General features: G+C 45.0%; 1 protein-coding gene across 20 annotated transcripts in view; it reads left to right on the top strand.

Annotated features, from left to right (window-relative positions):
• The window catches only part of CIT (citron rho-interacting serine/threonine kinase), a 2,264,529-nt gene that overhangs the window by 1,076,083 nt on the left and 1,169,024 nt on the right, over window positions 1–19,422 (top strand). For all 20 annotated transcript variants that reach the window (XM_069619729.1, XM_069619715.1, XM_069619714.1 and 17 more), the window contains one exon: window positions 10,112–10,221. In XM_069619729.1, coding sequence (XP_069475830.1) covers window positions 10,112–10,221 — 110 coding nt within the window. The remainder of the gene's footprint in view (window positions 1–10,111; window positions 10,222–19,422) is intronic.

Genomic DNA, 19,422 nt, shown 5'->3' with positions numbered 1-19,422 from the left:
TCCACCTTTGGCGGGTTTAAAGTCTCATAGTTGACAATTTGTCTCTGTTTTCACTTGTATTCCCAATTTTATACTTGGCTATAATATCGGAACCTTTCGAAGAATGCACAGTATTTTCACCAGCCCTGTGCGAGACCCCTCCGATACTCTGGCTGTCATCGATACGTCTCCCGGATACTCTTTCAACTCTCCATCTAATGTGGGGCTCTGCAATCCTCCTGGGTCCATCCACAGCCTGGAGGTCACCCAATGCTTTCAGTTTCTTCAGTTGTTTATAGTGGGGTCTTTGTAGCCATCCCTCCTGGGTCCTTCACCTGCCTGGAGGCCACCCCAATGCATCAACTTGTCTTATACGCTCCTTCTGGTTTTGGCAAAGCTGGTTTCAGCATACTGTTATCTTTGACCAAATTAATATCACAGTTTATGAGCAATTTGCACATGTCCTTCCTTTTTGTACTTTTCCCATGAGTACCATAATGCACCTCTTATGGTTAATAGGGGATTTTAGGTTTACAAAAAAGAATTCACACCGTTCTACTAAATCCCTGCTTCAGTCTTGCATGCGTGCCGTGGTTCCCAACTCTCAGAAACTCAAAGGTCAATGCTAAGCTGTGGGGAACGCCTGACGCTTCCAATGTTGATGTCAAGGTCACACAACATGCCCCTCTTTTCTTCCCCAACTCTTTTGTTCACCCAGCAGGCAGTGTACTACAGTTCCCAGAGTGCACTTCTTTCTCTGTTTATCAGTATCCCAAAGGAACAAGCACTGGCCTGGAAAATGGCCCACTGTGAGCGGCTTGCCCCGCTTCGGCTCCATGGAGGCACGGCTCATGCGCCTTGCTGCAACCCTCCAGCCACACTGGGCCTGCGATCTGGTGTTCCGTTCTCCTCAAGGTCAGGTAGCCTGTGGGGCTGGGAATGAGAAGGGATCCTGTGCTGGTCATGCAGCCTCCCTTCTGTTTTCCCAACTGCTGCTCCCTGAGTGCCTGAGGCTTATGTAGGGATCCACTGCTGGACTCACCCTTGCAGCCTACCTCCTGGCTTCCCAAGAGCAACTGTCCTCTTCCCCCTGTGCAGCCTCCTTTTGTACACCTGTGAGGTGTTAATTGTTTGCAGGTGTTTTGGCAGGGTTGCGTCTGCCTGACCTTGCCTGATTCAATTAGTGGGACATCTTACTGTCAGGATGGTATAGTCTGTCTTCGGTCTCTCAAATGGTTTTCCCAACTCAGTCTTAGGGTATTTCAGTAGGGGAATGGGATTGTGGGAATTGTGGTTATCTACAAAAAAGGGATCAAGATGTTGTAGATTTCTGTCTGAAAAAGAGGTTTGAATGTAGGGTTGTTGAAAAGTGGGTTTCAAGGAAAGGGGGCTAAAACTGAATTGGAATTGAGGGATGGTCTGTTTTCCCTGATGGTTTCGCCTTCTTTTTGGTTTTGGAAAGGTTGGGGTCGGGTGGGACTTTGATGACAATATCCCATACAGACATAGGGAATGTCTGGTAGGGGTCTGTCAAAAGAAAGGGGATACCGTGTCTCACCCATGGGTATTCCTTCCGTGTTCCCCACGGACCCTCTTCCCAGGTGATCCTCCCTCGCTTGTCTGCCCGCATCGTTGGGATCCAAGCACGGTGGCCCTTCCCTGGAAACCAGAACGAAGGATGCAAGTAATTTGTTGTAGTCGGTTATCTGAAAATTGACTAGATGCACAGAGGTATACATTTAATAGACATCTGTTTTAGAATTAAAGCTATCTTTTTCTTTTTAGTTGCCTACAAAATACCTAGATTGGGAATGGTAATTACTTTAGTCCCTAAAAAAATGGATTACATTTCTAACTAAAAAACATCAAGTAAAATACTCAACTTGAAAATCTTATCTGGAGCACTGATTAGGTCATTATTGTAAAATATGGCACATAAAATTGAAATACCTATGTTTTGGACTAAAAACGGATTCCTTTCTTCCTAACCTATTATCTCCAATGCTTCTGATCTTCTGCTATTTTTCTGCCACCAGATGGAGCAATGCAGTTCCACGTCGGTCTCAACGCTTTTACATGCCCTGCGCTGGGTGTGGCGGGGACTTTATATATAATAGCACTGTGACCCATGACCGCAATTCTTTTTTTCTGTGCACGCGGGTTGCTTCAAGGACATCACTACTTCGATTCACTGCATCATGCTGAGCCCTGGGAAGGCCTTGGGAAGTCCTGCTTGGAAAATTGACATCTGACCCCCAAAGGATTTGCTCTACTCCTTGAAGAACAAACCCAATCCCCGGGACTACGGGCTGTTTCAGCCCATGCATCCGAAGGCTCTCCAGGAGTATGCTTCACCTTTTACCATAAGGAGAAGGACAACAAGAGGACTTGTTCGAGGTCGTCGGCCCAAAATGAAGAAACCGAGTAAGAGGTCCCGCTCACCACTTAGTTGCTCTCAGCTCTACTCTTATTCTTTCTCAAAGATGAGGAGTCCACCACTCCAGGTGCTTCTCTGTGGAGATGGCACATCAGGTATTGTTTCCTACACAATCCTCCTCCCCAGAGAAATGGGAGTCATAGTCGACACACTGGGCTTCTTGGCCTCTTTCAAACTGAAAGTTGAATTGAAACTAACAGACATTCTGGATGAGGGTCTACAAAGAAAGACCTTGCTGCCTTTTAATCTGGCACTGTGAGAAGTGATACAAATCTGCCTTTAGCCTAGCCCGCGTGGGCGATCATGTTGTCAATCCCAGACAAACTCCTATGGGGGGTGTGGATCACTATGCCCCCCTACTCTTGTATCTCAGGGCCTTTGTGCACTGTGTTACTCCCATTTTACTCCAATGGACACATTAACATAAGACACAAAGAAAACTCATGAATTGATTCAACAATAGAAACACTTTTATTCATACATAGCAATGCATGATGCAAACACTACTATAATGCAAATCTCGAATTTGCACCATCTATGCTTTTGGTGCAAATCTACCAGCAATGCAATAACTATAAGCCTTACAGGCTTCTAATGCAAGCAATCTAATAGCCACACCATTCCTCTCCATTCCACACCATACTTCACACTCTCTCTAAGACAAACCCCGTCTGATTAACCCATCTTTAGCTCTGTGTGAGTGTCTGTTCTAATTCCCCATGCACATGTCCTGTTCAGCAATACTCCCCTTTTTTTCTTTGTGTTGCTCTGTGTATCCTCTCCCGCTAACTTCTGCAACCAGCCAGTTAGTCAGGGCCAGGCCTCTCTCTGCCAGATCCCTGCCAGATCTCATCAGCTCTGCTCAGAATGCTTCCCCAATGCTCCCTCGATCTCAGTCATTCAGCCGTCTCGCCTATGCGACTGCCAAACATCTCTTCCCTCTGAGTGTCAGTGTGCCATCTCCAACTAGCATCTCAAACTACCAGCTCCCTCTGTCCTCAGAGAGCAGCAACTACCTCAAATCTCAGAGCCTCACCTCTCATTATACTGTTGAATGACGTATACATATCCATGGTTACACTCGTTCTCTCTAAACTAAAATGCCTCTCTGTCAGCGTTTCTAAATATGAGCAGTGCCTAAATGTCTGTGATGCACGTACTGTTACTTTTCAATCACTGTGTGTTCTGTCATCGTCACATTTTCTACATATCTATACCATATCTATCTTCTGTCTGCCTGCGGTACAAAACACCATCTCCACATATTTCTCCATTCGTATCCCTCGATCATCCTTTCACGTCTCTGCCTACACAGCTCTCCCTCTCCATGGCGCTGCCTACCCCCACCTTCCTCTGTCTGCGAAACACCAGCCAGTCTGATAAAGCCTCCTTCTACAAAGGTCATGTTATCGGTCTGCCAAGCAAACTGTTTACACATTCCTTTACACTGTAACTCATAACATCTTTGCGCACTCCGGGGCACGAACAGCTTCTGAATGGCTTCAGAGCTAGCGAAATGCTCTGTCTAGCGTTTACTCTTAATCTTGCAAACCCAAGCGTTATCTATAATGCCTCAATGCATAGTCTAAGTGCACACTCAATGCATATATAATACATAACATATCTCTACAAATATAACGTGTCTCTACATGGCACTTCAAATAGAACTGGCCTCATTCTATAGCTCTGCAAATGCATACAATGTGGCAGAATAATGTGGATAGTCTAATGTTACCTATTCATTTCACTACTAATCAGAATGTATGATGGATAACTAAATAGGATGCAATTATGGATAACTGGATCACTAAATGGGTAATGATTCTCTAATAATGGGTAAGGGTTCTGTAATGATAACAAACAGGCTCCTCCATACTATCAGGTTTTACAGCAGTGGAGGCCGGATTCTTGAAGATCTGCAGGAATGATTGGTGGCACTGGACTTGCACTGATTTATCCCGAGCCATGCAAGTACCTGACATTTGTGTTGTGCTCTTGCTGTTCAGTCTATCTTTGGCACCCAGGATCTTCACCAACTGCTGGCAGTGGTAACAGCTTGCCTCAGGAGTAAAACTATACATGTCTTACCCCTACCTGGATAACTTGCTGTCCAAACTCACTTCCTAGCGCAGAAGTCGGCACATCTGTATCATAAATGCAGCCTTTTTCAGAGCTTGAGCTTCTCCTTGAACTTTAAAAAGTATCAGATTTTATTTTCCCAGTTGTCCCAGTTCCTCTAATTTATAGAAGCGGCACTGGACATCGGTCGTCGAACATATACTGCGTCACTATTCCACCGAACCTTAGTTCCTTTTTTCCATGCGTTCAGCACGCTACTTGATAGGAACACTGCATCGATACTACAATTTCACTTGATGTTTTGATGCTTTTTTACTTGATGCAAGCTCGACCATGTCTGCGCCCACATCTCGGGATTCAAACGCTACAGAGACTGCAGCTCGAAAATGTCCATGACCTATCGGCATGACACCTGTGTGTGGTGCGTCCCGAGAGCTGAGAACGGGTGACAAAGGTCACGATAGGCAGGCCGCCCTCCAAATCCCTGGTGCAGTCGACCGTTCGGTCTTCAGAGTCTGAAATGGAGGGGGCCTACCCCAGAAAGAGAAGAAAGGCATCGGAGAAAGACTAAAAAGAAGTCTCATTCCTGAAGCCATTCGTCATCTTCCTCCTCGCATAAGAAGGAATCAGCGCTAATAACACTGGCGCGAGTCCGATTCTTCTAGTGAACGCAGTAAGTCTTCGGCGGGGCCGATGTCCAGGGTTGAATGGGAGGAATTCAAGACACAGATGCTTGACATGATTAAAAAGGTGGCTGTGGGTATGGGAGATCCCTCAATGCAGCGGGCCCTGGTAGCTCCAGTGGCAACCCCGTGCTTCCGGCCGAGAGCAAAACCGCTGGCGGAGCCAACTGGCTCAACGCCAAGCAATGCTGCACCACCTTGTGTGCTGGTGCTTGCCAGCGCACTGCGGGTACCGGTTCCCTCTGCGCCCTCAGTGCGGAAAACCATGTTGGTGCCGACTACCAAACGGTTGACGTTGATCGCCATCGGGCGGTCTTGCATGCAAAAATCCCGGACATCATTTTCCGGCTCCATGGTGGACATTTTCGGCGCCACTGACAACCAGGGGGGTATCGACACAGCATATTCAGGGGCTGGAGTCTACTTTTTCATCGACCACGCAGACCCCGTAGCACTAGCTGAAGGTCTGCACGATGCCACTGGGCTCTACACATCCCCAGACTTAGGAATGCAGCAGGCCCACCCTTATGGCAAGTACAGAGCTTTAATTGACAGGGTGTTGGATACCCTGGGGAGGGGGCATGCCCCAGCCAGACGAGTTGCAGAATATGACTTGACTGACATCCTTGATGAGGGACCTGCTACGGAGAGGGCTATGCCCTTCAACAAAGCTATTGCCAACCCTATTGCCACCTGTGGCAACGCCCTTTTACCACACACTCAGTCAACTCTGACCTTTCCAAGAAATACAGGCCAACTAGGGGAGATCCTTCAAATCTCTTTCCACCCAACGCCTTAGGGGTTAGTGGTGCAGGCGGCCACAGTGTGTACCAGGCCACTCACATCCAGTCTCCAACCAGATGGGGAGGGTAATAAAGTTGATGCCCTGGCAAATAAATGTTTTTGGTAGGGCAATATGGCCTGGAAGGTGGTCAATGCCTCTTCCAGTTTTGCAAAGTATTCTTTCGGTTGGTGGACGGCCATTGCGGAAGCTGCTCAATATATCCTGGAAGGGGAGATGCTGCAGGACTTCGTAGGTTGATGGACAACAGAAAAGAGGTGGCACAGCAGTCTTATTAGACAGGCCTGGACGCGACAGGCTGTTTCGGAAGATCAATTGGGTCGGCCACAGTGCGCAGGTTTCTCACCCAATGTCCAAAATATACTTCTTGACATGCTTTTTTCAAATTCAAAGAGTCTGAGCGAGCGCAAAGTCGCCTGGCCTAACTGTGCAACAGCCGGCCAAACCTGCCTTTAGTTTTTCATCATTGGGTAGAGGGTATCAGCGCTACGCCCCCTATGCCAGGAAGGTTCAGCTCTCGCAAGCCTAGAAGGGGCATAGGTGTTTCCCACTCTCCGGAATGGGCAGGGGGCCTCTAGAGGCCAGCATACCGCAGCAGCGCCCCCCACCCCCAAAAGCCACTTTGATTTCTCTTCCCACAATTCCACTGTGGAGGTTGGATAACTGAGCACTTGGCGAAATGGTGGGAGATTTCCTCAGATGCATGGGCACTTTAGCTCGTACTGTGGGGTTACTGACTAGCTTTCTTTAAAAGGCCACTGGACAGACCACCAGCACCACCATCAACCAGAACAGGAGCTCCAGGAAGAACTGCAAGCCTTGATTTTGAAGGGTGCCGTGGAAGAGGTACCTACTGCGCAGAGAGGGTTGGGTTGGTATTCCTGGTATTTCCTGGTGCCCAAGAAGGGGATGGACTCCGTTGCATCTTGGACCTCAGGGCTTCAAAAATTCTTGATGAAACACAAGTTCAAGATGGTGATGTTGAGAGAGATTCTCCACACTCTCGAGTTGCAAGACTGGCTGGTATCCATAGATCTCCACAATGCATACTTTTATGCGCCAATCCACCAGAAGCACAGGAAGTTCTTGAGATTACTCATAGGGGACAGGCACTACCAATTCAAGGTGCTCCCCTTTGGTTTGACCTCTGCTCCGAGCGTCTTTACCAAGCTCATGGCAGTAGTCGCAGCGTACATGTGTTTCTGTACCTGGACTAATGGTTGATCCGAGGGAAGGCGGCGGTACAGGTTTTGTCCCATCTCGACACTTGCTCACTACTACACAGGCCAGGCTTTTCCCGGAACATGCAGAAGTCACACATCAGCACAGAGGTCCATTTCATCCCCCCACACTCCCCCCCCCCCCCCCCCCTCTCCCCAAGCTCAGGAGAGAGTTGCTAGCATGTCACATATGGTCCAACCTTTACAGAACCACCCCACTTTACCAGCGGCCTCCTTCCTCCGCTCTTGGGTCTCATGGCCTCCTTCATTTTTCTGGTGCCAGAGGCCAGGCTGCGGATGCGATCTTTGCGATGGCTCCTGTTGGCATGGGGAACCCTTCTGCCCTCTCTGGCCCCAGGTCAGGGTGGTCACGGATGTCTCCTTGAGGGATTGGGGGTGCTCACTGCGATGACTTGCAGGTGAGTGACTTTGGTCCGCAACGGAGGCCAGATGGCACATCAACAGGTTGGAGTTGCGATCCATCAGGTTAGCCCTGAAGCATGTCCTGAGCCTGACGGACAATACACTATCTGAACAAGCAGGGTGGCGTACGCTCCCTCCCCTATGCAGGGACGCAATGCAACATTGGTTCAGCTGTGGTTCTGGCTATAGGAGAACCAGATCTCAGTCTCGACAGTCCAGCTGGTGGGGACAGTGAGGTTTGGTCGATGCCCTGAGCAGGCAAAGCACAGTCTCACATGAGTGGGATGTGTGCCAAGACGTCCTAGAGGAGTTCTTTCCTCTCTGGGCCACCCCAGTAGTGGATCTGTTTGCCATGGAGTCCAACAGGAAGTGCAGACAGTTTTGCTCGAGAGAATTCCCAGAAAACAGCAAACTAGGGGATGCATTTCTAGTGGACTGGACCGTCCCCCTGCACTCTGCTTTCCCTCCGATTCCCGTCATTCCGTGGGTTCTCAGGTGGTTGATGAGGGTTCAAATAACCCTAATCTCGATCGCCCTGAATTGGGCCAGGAGGATATGGTACTGACCTTCTGGACTTGACCATCTGCCACCTCTCTGGTTGCCTTATCGGCCGGATCCCCTATCCCAGTCGGAAGGTCGGGTGCTCCTCCCGAACCCAGAATCCCTCAAACTACATGCATGGCTCTTGAGATGTTGAGATATGATGACTGGGACCTCTCTGAGGAGGTACTGGAGGTTCTGCTGGTTGCACACAGACCGTCAACAAGATCACTATATGCGTGCTGGTGGAAAGATTTGATGCGTGATGCAGGGAAGGCGAGATTGACCCTATCTCTTGCCCCCCACTACAGTGATGGAGTTCCTTCTGTCACTGGCCTCTCCAGGCCAGCACAGTCAAAGAATACTTGGCAGCTTTGTCTGTGTTTGAAAGGTGTTCTGATCAATGGTCCTACCTCGCGATCTTGTGTTATGCCACAATTCCTGCAGGGCCTTGTCAATACGTTTCTGCCTACTCCCTTTGCCGTTCCTGACTGGAACCTTAATTTGGTCTGCACGTTTCTTATGGTGTCTCCGTTTGCGCCTTTACATTCTTGTTCATTCCAGTTACTTACTTTGAAAACCGCTTTCATGGTCGACAATACATCGGCCAGGCGGGTCAGCGAACTGCAGGCCGCATCCTGTTAGCCACCTTTCCTTTGTTTCTTTCAAGAGAAAGTTTCTCTAAAGGTGAGGCCCGGATTCCTGCTCAAGGTGGTGTCAGAATTCCACGTATCTCAGGCAATAGACCTACCTGTGTTTTATCTGCTCCCACACCCCCTCTAAAGAGAAGCGATTAGACAGACTAGACCCTAAGAGGGTGTTGAATTTATATGTGGCCAGGATGGCTGAATACAGGAAACTCAACCAATTGTTTGTGGCCTTCTCTGTGGCTTGGAAATGTTTAGCAGTCCCTAAACAAACTATTTCACCGTGGATCACGCTGTGCATTTCAGAACGTTATCACAGCACAGGGAACAAATTGCCCCTGGGTATCAGGGCCCATTTCACCAGAGGAGTCCCTACCTCTATGGCACTGCAGAGAGCAGTACCGCTTAAAGAAATGTGCCGGGTTGTGTCCTGGTCTTCACTTCCTACTTTTAAAAAGTACTACAGCCTGGACGTTGCCAGTGGAGCCGACACTCGATTTGAACAGTCGGTTTTGCAGAATCATCTGCTGTGAATGCTTTCATCCCTCCTCCAACCCGAGTACTGCTTTGGGAATCTATCTGATAAGTAATCTGCAGAGAAAGGCAATCCATTGAAGGAAAAATTACCCTAATGTTTTTCTATGGATTCTTCTCCGGCAGATTCCTCATCACCCCTCCCAACCATCCCGCCATGACAGCGTCTGCAGTCAGTTGATGTCTTTCCCTGGAGAGGAAAGAGGTGAACAGTAGTTTCATGGACTTCCGTCCCCTTTGGTAGTTCAGTACTGTATGCCTTCTGCAGGCTCTATTCACCCCGAGCTCCCTCAAAAAGAAAAGAAAATCCCATTGAGATTTTCATTCTATTATCTTTCATCTATTTGGCCGTTTTTGTTGCTTGCTTCCCTGGCTGAGCTCAGGTGCTGGGGGGAGGTCCTTTTGGTGGGAACTAAGGTACGGGGCGTAGTGATGCAGTATATGTTTCACGACCGACGTCACGTCCAGAGCTGACGAACGAGCATCGAGTCAAGGCAGATCGATGGCTGAGTCGAGGTCCACTACGCCCCCTGTCGAAATGTTTTTTGAGCAGCTGAGGCTGGAATCGATATATCTATCCGGTGAGGAATCTGCCGAAGAGGAATCCAAAGAAATTACATTTACAGTAAGTAATTTCTCCTTCTAAGGCCCTGAGCCTGATGGTTGCCTAAGTCGACAGAGTACCTGTTGGCCCGGTGTGATTATTTTCGTCCAATGTGTATTACCCTCAGGAGAAGTTACCTGTCTGCCTCTTAATTTTGTTTCAGATGATAAATGCACTCGAATCAAAGATTAAGTCATTGGAGCAGCGACTAGCAGAGCTCTCTGAGGCAAATAAACTGGCAGCAAATAGCAGCCTCTTCACCCAGCGAAACATGTAAGTATACTTCCCTTACAGTTTCTCTATTAATGTTTGGTCTCCCTTGCTTGTCGAAATATTGATTCATACTTCATAACTAGGTATAACTCACAGATTTCTCTTTGCCTTATCTGTTAGTAACTGCTGAAGTAGCCCTGCTGTTTAGTCTTAAAACCTTGTTTTAGATAGGAGCTATGTGTTTTCTACGGTTTAGAGCTGTATGTTTAAAATTAGTATAATTCTGACATTCACATTCACTGATCTTTTCTACAATCAAAATCTGTTTTGTTATTTGTTATTGTTAAATACTGAAATCAGATTTACTTGGTTGGCGTATCAAATCTAGCTCTGGCTCAGTGTAACGCTGTTTGTTCTCACAGTGTTTTCCTTGCATACATAAAAGTAAATCCCTTTCTTAAATATAATTGAGTAAACATACCTATTGTTTCCTAGGTGCCACATATACTCCTTTATTTCACCCTTAGTTCCTAATGTCAATGTTACTATGCTGTCTGACATGTTTCCGAATGTAGAAGCCCTAAGTTAATGAGTCGTTCTATTTATATAGCATCAGAAAAGGCAAAATTGATTTGAGGTGCTGTGTCTCCTTTGTGGCCACGCTCAAGCCACAAAGTAGTCATCAGAGTTCTGAGGAGTACGGCATCAAGGAAGGAAGAATGACAAGGAACGGAATTGATCTGATTTTACTTCAATTAAATGGGGATTTTGATTGGAAAGAATGGTGGGCTTTTAAACTAGTATTATGCTTGAGTGCTCAGGATGGCAAAGCATCTACTTCTTTCCTAACCCCCCTCTTGCCTTTTCGGATTACAAAATGTTCCTTTTCCGCTGATCAAAGTCTTCCAGGAATATATGTAAAAAATGTGTAAGTCTGATATGCTGGGGCATTGTTCATTTATCATTAAAAAAACAAATGTATTCCCTTGGACAGGATTCTTTTGTGCACTGGTAACTAGTGGCATTTTCTTATATGATGAGGGATATGCTCACAATCGCAGCTTTCTGGACCCATTGAATGTTGGTCATACGTTGTTGTATTATGTTGCTATATAAGGCATTGTAATAGTCTAACCTTGCATTGACTTATGTGCATATTTCTAAAGGACAAGTTTCACCTTGTATGTAGGAGAGTATTCAGTTTTTGTAAAGTTAGAAACCGCTCTTAACTATTTCATTTACCGGATCGTCGAACACCATTTATCTTTTCTGTGCTACGGTAAGGTTTTAAACTTCTACAGGGCAGCAAGCACCGCATCAGTCAGAGAAAAGATGACTGGAACGCTGTTTAAAGCTCTAAAATCCTAGATTGAAATAATGACCCCAATATTTAATTTCACTGAACCACCTTACCTGTATCCATCTCAGGATTTGATCCACACATTTGAGTTCTTTTTTTGGTCTGATCATCCATTCCACATATTATTATTATTTTGATTGTGTTCTAGTTCAAAATAACTTTTTCACATCTTTTAAAAAAGTTATAAAATCCTCATCATATCACAGTAAAATTATAAATGCATCGTAAAATATCAATTCATCCATTTAGAAAATCAAGCTGTCTGTTTTGCCACAATTTAAAATGGGCTATGTTCCTATGATTGTTTCCTGCCAATAAACAAATGGCCCAAAAGGAATTTGATTTGATCTTATTAACATCATGTGTAAATTCCTCCATGTAAGTATGACCCATTGATTTACACTGGGTCATGACGTGTCTGTTTCAATTTTAAAGCTGTCCTTGCACAAGCGGCACCATCTATCGTTTTTGAGCACCCCTATTCTTGGAACAATCACTGCCTGTGTCAGTATTTGCTTTAGACATAAGAAAAGGATTAATCTCCTCAGTGGAAGGCGATAAAATAAATATTTCTGGGGGCACGGAAATTCGCATTGAACAGATACGTAATCTGCAAAAAATTTCAACTTAAGAAGATGATCAAAATTTAACCCCCAGTCCTATTCTTTAAGCCTACTTCCGAATTCCCTTCTGATTATTGCTAGATCTTCATCCCAATTTGGGTTGCAGCCAATTACTTTAAAGAGTTATTTATTTAATTTTTGCAAACTGTTGAAGGGCATGTTTGCCATTATTTTCCATGTAAGAACACAGAATTCTTAATAAAGGGGACTCATGCGATTTTAGAGCTTTGATAAAATATAGACCCCTATGCAATTGAAAGGTTCCTGCCAGTGATGTGAGACTCAACTCGACTCTTAATGCCTCTATCAGTGCACATTTTAGGAGACCTAAGGTACCCCTCCAAATGTTCCCCTCTATTTTATTCAGCCAACTTAATGTCGGTCATAAGAGTGGCTTCAAGTACATATCAGATGGCTGGTACTGTGCTCTGATTGTATATCTGAATTATTCACTCTAGGTGGTACCCACTAGTTGTATTGGCAAAGGCCTTGACCGTAGCAGATGGAGCTAAAGCATTACTGACCTTACTGTCAATGATATCTCCATATCAACAGTCAGATCTAATCTGTAGTCCAAGATGTTTATAAATTGGGACTCTCGCCAGACCAGCTACAATTATCAGTTCTCTTTGACAGCCCACAAGAGCTGCTAACTAACATCGCCTGGGTCTTGTTTGTGTTTATTATAAACTAATTTTCCAGTGCATACAGACTAAGTTCACTGAAGGCCCTTCTGATACCCACCAATGTGGGGTCCATAATGATCGCATCATAAGTGTAGGATAGCCAATGTATCCGATGAGTCCTAATCTTTGGTGGGAAACAATGGGCTGTTGCCAGCCTAGCCGGGAGGTCAGCCAGTTAAAGATTGAAAAGCATAGGCACCATCACACACCCTTGCTATAAGCCTCTTGAGGTGGGAATTACTTTTGAACAGGCGCCCATGCTACTCCATCCCGCCTGTAAGCTAGTTTCCTCATGAAACTGCTGAATGATCTCCAGAATTAACTCTGGTTCATCCCAGTTTCTTAACTTGGGCCACAGACAATCTCGAACCACCGTATCGCAAGCAGACCTTAAGTCCACATATACCAAATACAGAGGAGGGCTACTCTTCTTCTTTGCCTCTGTGGTCCTTGTACTCAACAAAATGATGTAATTAGTTGAGCATCTTACTGTAAATGCTGACAGGAAAGGACTTAAGATCTGCTTCATATTTACCCACCTTATCTCTCATGATCAATGAGGTAAAGCTTTTTCCTGGCGCATTGAGCAAAGAGCGATAATTCTTCAGATCATTACGATCCTTGCTTTTAAAGATTGTAATTAAGATCGCCATTCTCCAGTTTTCAGAGATAGTCATCTCCCTACACACTCTTGTAAACAGTGCTAACAAAATCTCACCCCAGAGTTCGGGATTTCCTGTAGTTAATACACTGGCCATGCCGTTGGGCCCGGAGGCTCTGGACTTTTGGAGTCTGAGGATCAAGGTCAATATGTCTTCTCTATCGAAGTAAATCCCAAAACTAGTGAACCTCCTTTCTGGGGGGTAATTGGGTTTAGTAGATTTTATGCCGTATGTACTACTAACCTGTTTTATCCATACTGTTTCAGGGACAGGGTTTATAACAATATGGGATTTAGGTCTTTTCATATCTTTATAATCTCTCCATAGTTGCCTAGCGTCCCATTCTTAATAAAAAAAAAGCAGCATATGCTGCCACTGGGCATTTTTTATAGAGAGACGCCATCTTGTTAGCCAGTTGAGGTATTTTTCTCCCCGTTTATCACAACCACTGCAACTGACATCTCGGGTAACAATCTTCTTATTTCTCTTATTGATGGTCTTAGCCGATTTTTCTCCTCACAAATAGTAGCATCATAGATCCCATTGTGTTTAGTCTGATTGTGTATAATTTTTACCCACCACTGCAACTTTAGAGGCACAGTGGGAGAGCCATCTGATAATTTCAGAGGCCAAACACTGAGGCCGACAATATACCATTTCCTCACATTTTTCCATGACGATTTCTCTCATGGCCAATAGATTATTTTTGGGACCATCTTACCGGTTCCCCCATGGTTACTTCTATGTCGCCAATGGCAGCCAGGGATGGGGGCGCCTCTATCAAAATTAATATTCATCTTCACCAGAGAATGATCACTGAACTCAGTATGTTGCAACTTCATAACCATATAGACATCCTACAAATTACAATAAAATGGCCATGATTTGCCTTCCTATCAGCCACCCTCCAGGTATAGTCACCCGGCACATCACCCACTGGTTGTCAATTCAACATGGAAATTCCCCAGCTTTTCAAAAATGTCAGCCATCTCGTGACCGCTCTGTTGGGCTTGCTCTGCACCATGCTACTCCGTGCCGACACACCTTTGGCAGGACCTATGTCCAGCTTATCAACACAATAAGAGTTCCCACCAATTGTAACAGACCTTCCGCCATGCTGTTGATGCCAGTTTGCTATGATTAGGGAAAGATGCTCCTGTATATTACTAGTAGTACCTCCACCCGGGGGTCACACACATTAACAATTAGAAAGGGGTACAAACCACCAATAAAGGGGACCTTCAGCTCCATTACTTGTATATTTACCTTATTTTCTTTTACACTCGCTGGAAAATTCCTCGATACACCAATTATCATACCACCCACTGGCCTCCCCAGAGTTCCCTTGACAGCCAAGTATTTTGTAATTATTTAGCCTTCAATCATGACAAGGAGAGTTATCCAGTACTCTTGCAGGAGGAAGAGATCATTTTTACACAGTTACTTATTTCCCCCTTTCTCATTTATAAAGTGGTGAAAGCTACGGGTGTTCCACTTCAGCAAACACTGCAATCGGGGCCTAGGCTTAATATACCCATGTAAAGATTTAAGTGTTAGGGAGAATTTTCTGCAATGTCCTAATTCCCTTCTTCCTTAGAGGCCCCCAGCTCTTTTGCTGGACTTTAGGACTTTTAATTTTTATCCTGGAGAGAGTGAGATCTTTTTTCCCACTCTCTCATGTATTTGTCATTGATTTGAACACTGTTTCTTTTGACTTTGGAGTCTGACAAAATCCATAGGCATCATCTTTTTACATTGTGTCACACAGCACCTTCAGTGCAGTGACACAGGGAAGTCTTCCAGATTTTCCAAAGGTTTAAATGCCTTCTCTTGGTTAAACTACTGTTTTCAAAAGCAGTGAAGTGAAATTGACTTTACTTACATGTTTTGTAACTTTCTAGACCCAGCAAACACCATCTTACAATAGGGTGCTGGAGGGGTTACTTAGTACATTTTGTCTAGTTTCTCATGTAACGTTTTTATGTTACCCTTTCTACAATTAATGGCTGGTGGCAGCGGTTTACTTTTTCCTACCTTTGTGTGTTTCTACCGTGCACTGCAATTTCAGCTGCAGTAAAGCACCCATGGGTGCCCGTTTAGTCAAAATGTCCCTGGTCTTCTTTTTTCGCCCTTTCTTGTTGGAATGGTCCTTCTTGAGATTTACTCTGCGTACCAAACCAGGTTTGGTCCCATTGTACATTTTGTCTTTGGCGGAATTCACCAGTGAAGTCTGGCTCCAGCGTTGGGCAGGAAGCGAGGGAGCTGCCCGAAACTCCCTGTGCTTAGTCTCCTTGGTTACTGGAATGCACCCAAAGGTGATTGGCTGTCTGGTATCCTCGGAAAACAACCACCCTGTTGTGTGATTGACAGCTAGGCTCCAAATGAATGGGAGAAACCTGCATAAAGGCCAAATCTTTTGCTTGGAAGGCAGAGTCGACCACTGGACGCAGGAATCTGAAGTAGAACTTGGAAGAGGCGCTTTCTGCAACTCCTGGATGTTAAGGATTTCAATCAGGTGACACACCTTGGTCCTGGCCTACTATGCAGTGCATGATTGAAATGCTTATCTTTTTATACTAGATTCAATACTGAGATGGTACACCACTCATATCACACCCCCCTTTCAAATACCCTGGGTCACTATGGACCATGGACCAGGCTGGTTGGTAAAATACAATATTTATTTATTTTAAAATTCAAAAGAAATCGCACACTTTTCAATATGGGGCAGCAATCACCAATCGGGTGATAATTACAATGAAAATGTGAGCAATGCACTGGGTTCAACTTTCTAGTGGGGCATATACACAGCACAGCAGAATAGGAGCACTTTTTGATTTAGGACAGATGGCACCCAAGTTAGAATTTCCACCTGCAATGTTGTAAAATGACACTTGGAAATGGACAAATAAATAATGAACGTGTGTGAAAAACCTTGAAGCAAATCTAATTCCTCACTAAAGCCACAATGTAAAGGTATTAACAATCACAAGCAATGGATTAGCAAGAGCATACAGTTCGAAAAATGAATGGAAGATTTAAAACAGTTTACAATCAAAATGACACGCTGGAACTTTGCAAATATTTCTGTTTTCTGTGTACATTTACTAAAACGGTTTCTTTGAAAGACAGGTGAAATATTGTGTTGAGGGTAGCTATAGATCACAGGTACACTATGGAAGTGAAAGTAAGTCTCTAGCTGGTAAATTGAATGAGTTATGCAAGATATAAGAAGGTTCACTTTGAGTAAACGAAGGCGCGAAAATGGAAAGAAAATCAGTTGTGGCAAGAATAGTTTTACTCTACACTAGAGTATTCAGGCTAGGCCACCAAAGAGGGATACAGTAGAGTCAGGGTTGATTTGCGATTTCAACCCCAGTGCCCAACCCTGGCGAAACCAGTGCGATCACTCAAAATGGGACTAATGGCCTAGGACTACACAAGACAAACTTACTAAAGAGATGGCGCTAGTACTCAATCAAAGGCAGGGCTTCACAAATAATGCCAGCAGATTTAACAGGATATCTGGATCAGAATAGGATGGCTTAGAGAGGGGAACTAAGGACAAAGCAAAGAAAGGTATACTATTGATTTCTATGGGTTTCTATTAATACACAGTCCACTTAGGATTTTTGGACCGTCAGCGTTCTGGTCACCACACAGATATGATCCAACAAAGGACAGTTGGACAATATCAGTGGGACAGGATCAGCTGGGCAGGGACTGGATACCAAATGATAGTTCTGGTCACAGCCTGGCACAGGTACCGCAGGATGCAGTTATTGGGCAGCAATTGGTGGGCCGCAAGCCAGGCTGGTATCAGGAGGCTTCCCACAAAAATACCACCACTTCTCCATTTGGGTATTGGGATGTTAGAATTGAGGCCTTGCTGGAAGGGTCAGCAATGCTTGCCTGGCAGTTGGATCTGGAATCTGGATCAGTGCAAGATGAAGGAAACGGGAACATGATGCCGCGCAGAAAATCAGGAAGAGTGTGTCTAGAGTCTTGTCAGGGACCCTTATTTATAGTGCATAATGACATCATCAAGTATAGGATGGGCAGGGTTAACCAAGCATGCCCATAAACTACCTGGATTGGGCAGGGGTGCTAGTCTCCGCCTTGCTCTCAACTGGTTGGATTTCCAAGTTAATGTCAGATTTGAGGTGAGTTTAACAACTCCCACATTTTCTTTACTTAAAATCTGATTTAGCCAAAAACAGACATTTATGCAATTGCAACCTCTTAGTCAATTCTATGCACAAGTTACATATTATGTGCAGCACATTTCAGTCCAATCCTCAAGTTTGTGGGACCTTGTTTCTCCTTTCTGATACATTTTAGTAATTTTTAGCATTAAAGATTTGCCTAAGATTCCATAACTTTTTACACAGATGCAAATTATCTCCAGGGATGTATGTACAAAATGTTATGTTTGCAACATTGATACTTTTCGATTTATCCTCAATACTTTTCCCTTTCTGTCTCTGAGGCGTCAGTGAGTTCTACCATGTATCTAAAGAAAGCACACAAAAATCACTTTTAAACTGCAACATTTTTCAATTTTTCAAAGTCCTGATGCAAAGGTAGAAGTCTTTAAAGTTTATTCCTGAAATAGTTTTTGGGAACAAATGGGAGTGTCTTTGTTCCTGGGTCAATTTTTCTTGTGTTTCAACTGCTGCCAACTGTTATTTCCTTTAGAACATGGTGGGGGGTTTCTCCCTTGAGTGAAGTTATATTGTCCCCTTCACACCTCGGGCTTCCTTCCCTGTGAGCTTCATTGTTTGGGGTCCCAGCAGAGACAAAAGTCTGTTCAACCCCGTAATTATCATAGGGTTGTCAGTATCTGCTGAGACAGAGCCCTTCTTTTGGTGCCACCCCTCCAAGCAGAGAACCTGTTTTTCAACTTGCAGCTCCAGCCACCATATTTTTAACCTTTTAATTTCTGATCATTTGTTTGTCTTTAGTTTGCAAAAGCCCATTTTCTTACACGTGGTGCAGCTGGCCTTTCCTTTAATAAAACTTCATCTCCAGCAGCTTGACACACTGTCTTGCAGCTATAGTTATTCTCTTGAAGGCGGAGTTGGTCTACAGCACAGATACATTGACACAGATATGGCTCAGCTAGTTAGAGTCTCTCTCTGAACAGCTGAGTATTGGATACTTTTGCAAAGAAAATGAACGTGTTTCCCGTGTAAGAAAAAGTAAAGTTCCTGGTTGATTTATTTATTTATTTATTTAGAGTTGGTTTGAATGGGCTTGTCAATTTAGAATCATGCCTGTTTTTTCTGAGGCACAGTGAAACACACAGGGCTTGGTAGGGATTTTTTATTCACAGTGGCTTTAAGGAACAGTGGGAATTTAGCGTTCAAGCCGCATTTTTTAAAGGTGAAAAAGGGTTTCTTTTCAATGGTGATTTTGGCTTTTGCAGCAAGCAACGCTGCTTTTTCCACTTCTTCCTTTTATTCATGTCGGAACACACTGGCAATCTTCTTCAATGAGCCCCCTTTGTTCCATCCTGCCCGATGTGTGCTGGGCAAGACGATGCAGCCATTTCTGTTCTTGCAAAATGCGTTTTTTAGCCATGGCACTGACAGGGGCCACCGCAACCCTTTTGTGGTGGTTTCTGCGCAATTGCAGCTTAGTGATGTGGGGCAATGGGTCAATATATCCCACATGGACCATTGCTTTGCCGGGTGAAGCCCTGCTGCATTGCTGAAGCTCCGAATTTGCCTCGACTAGAGAAGCCCTGCAAAGGGCGACTTCTCCCTTTGGGTTGGTGGGACCAATCGAGCCCAAGACAAACTAATCTGGAAATTCTCTCGGAGCTGGCTGTTCTTTCATTGCTGCTGCAGGAACCGATTGCCAGGGAGAGGAACACCAGAATCAAGTGTGTCGTCTTTAAGTCAGACCCAAGCTCCAGGAATATCCTC

This window comes from Ambystoma mexicanum, chromosome 10 (genome assembly GCF_040938575.1).
Source record: "Ambystoma mexicanum isolate Mex_15411 chromosome 10, UKY_AmexF1_1, whole genome shotgun sequence".
Lineage (NCBI taxonomy): Eukaryota > Metazoa > Chordata > Amphibia > Caudata > Ambystomatidae > Ambystoma > Ambystoma mexicanum.
This window is presented reverse-complemented; position numbering and strand designations above follow the sequence as displayed.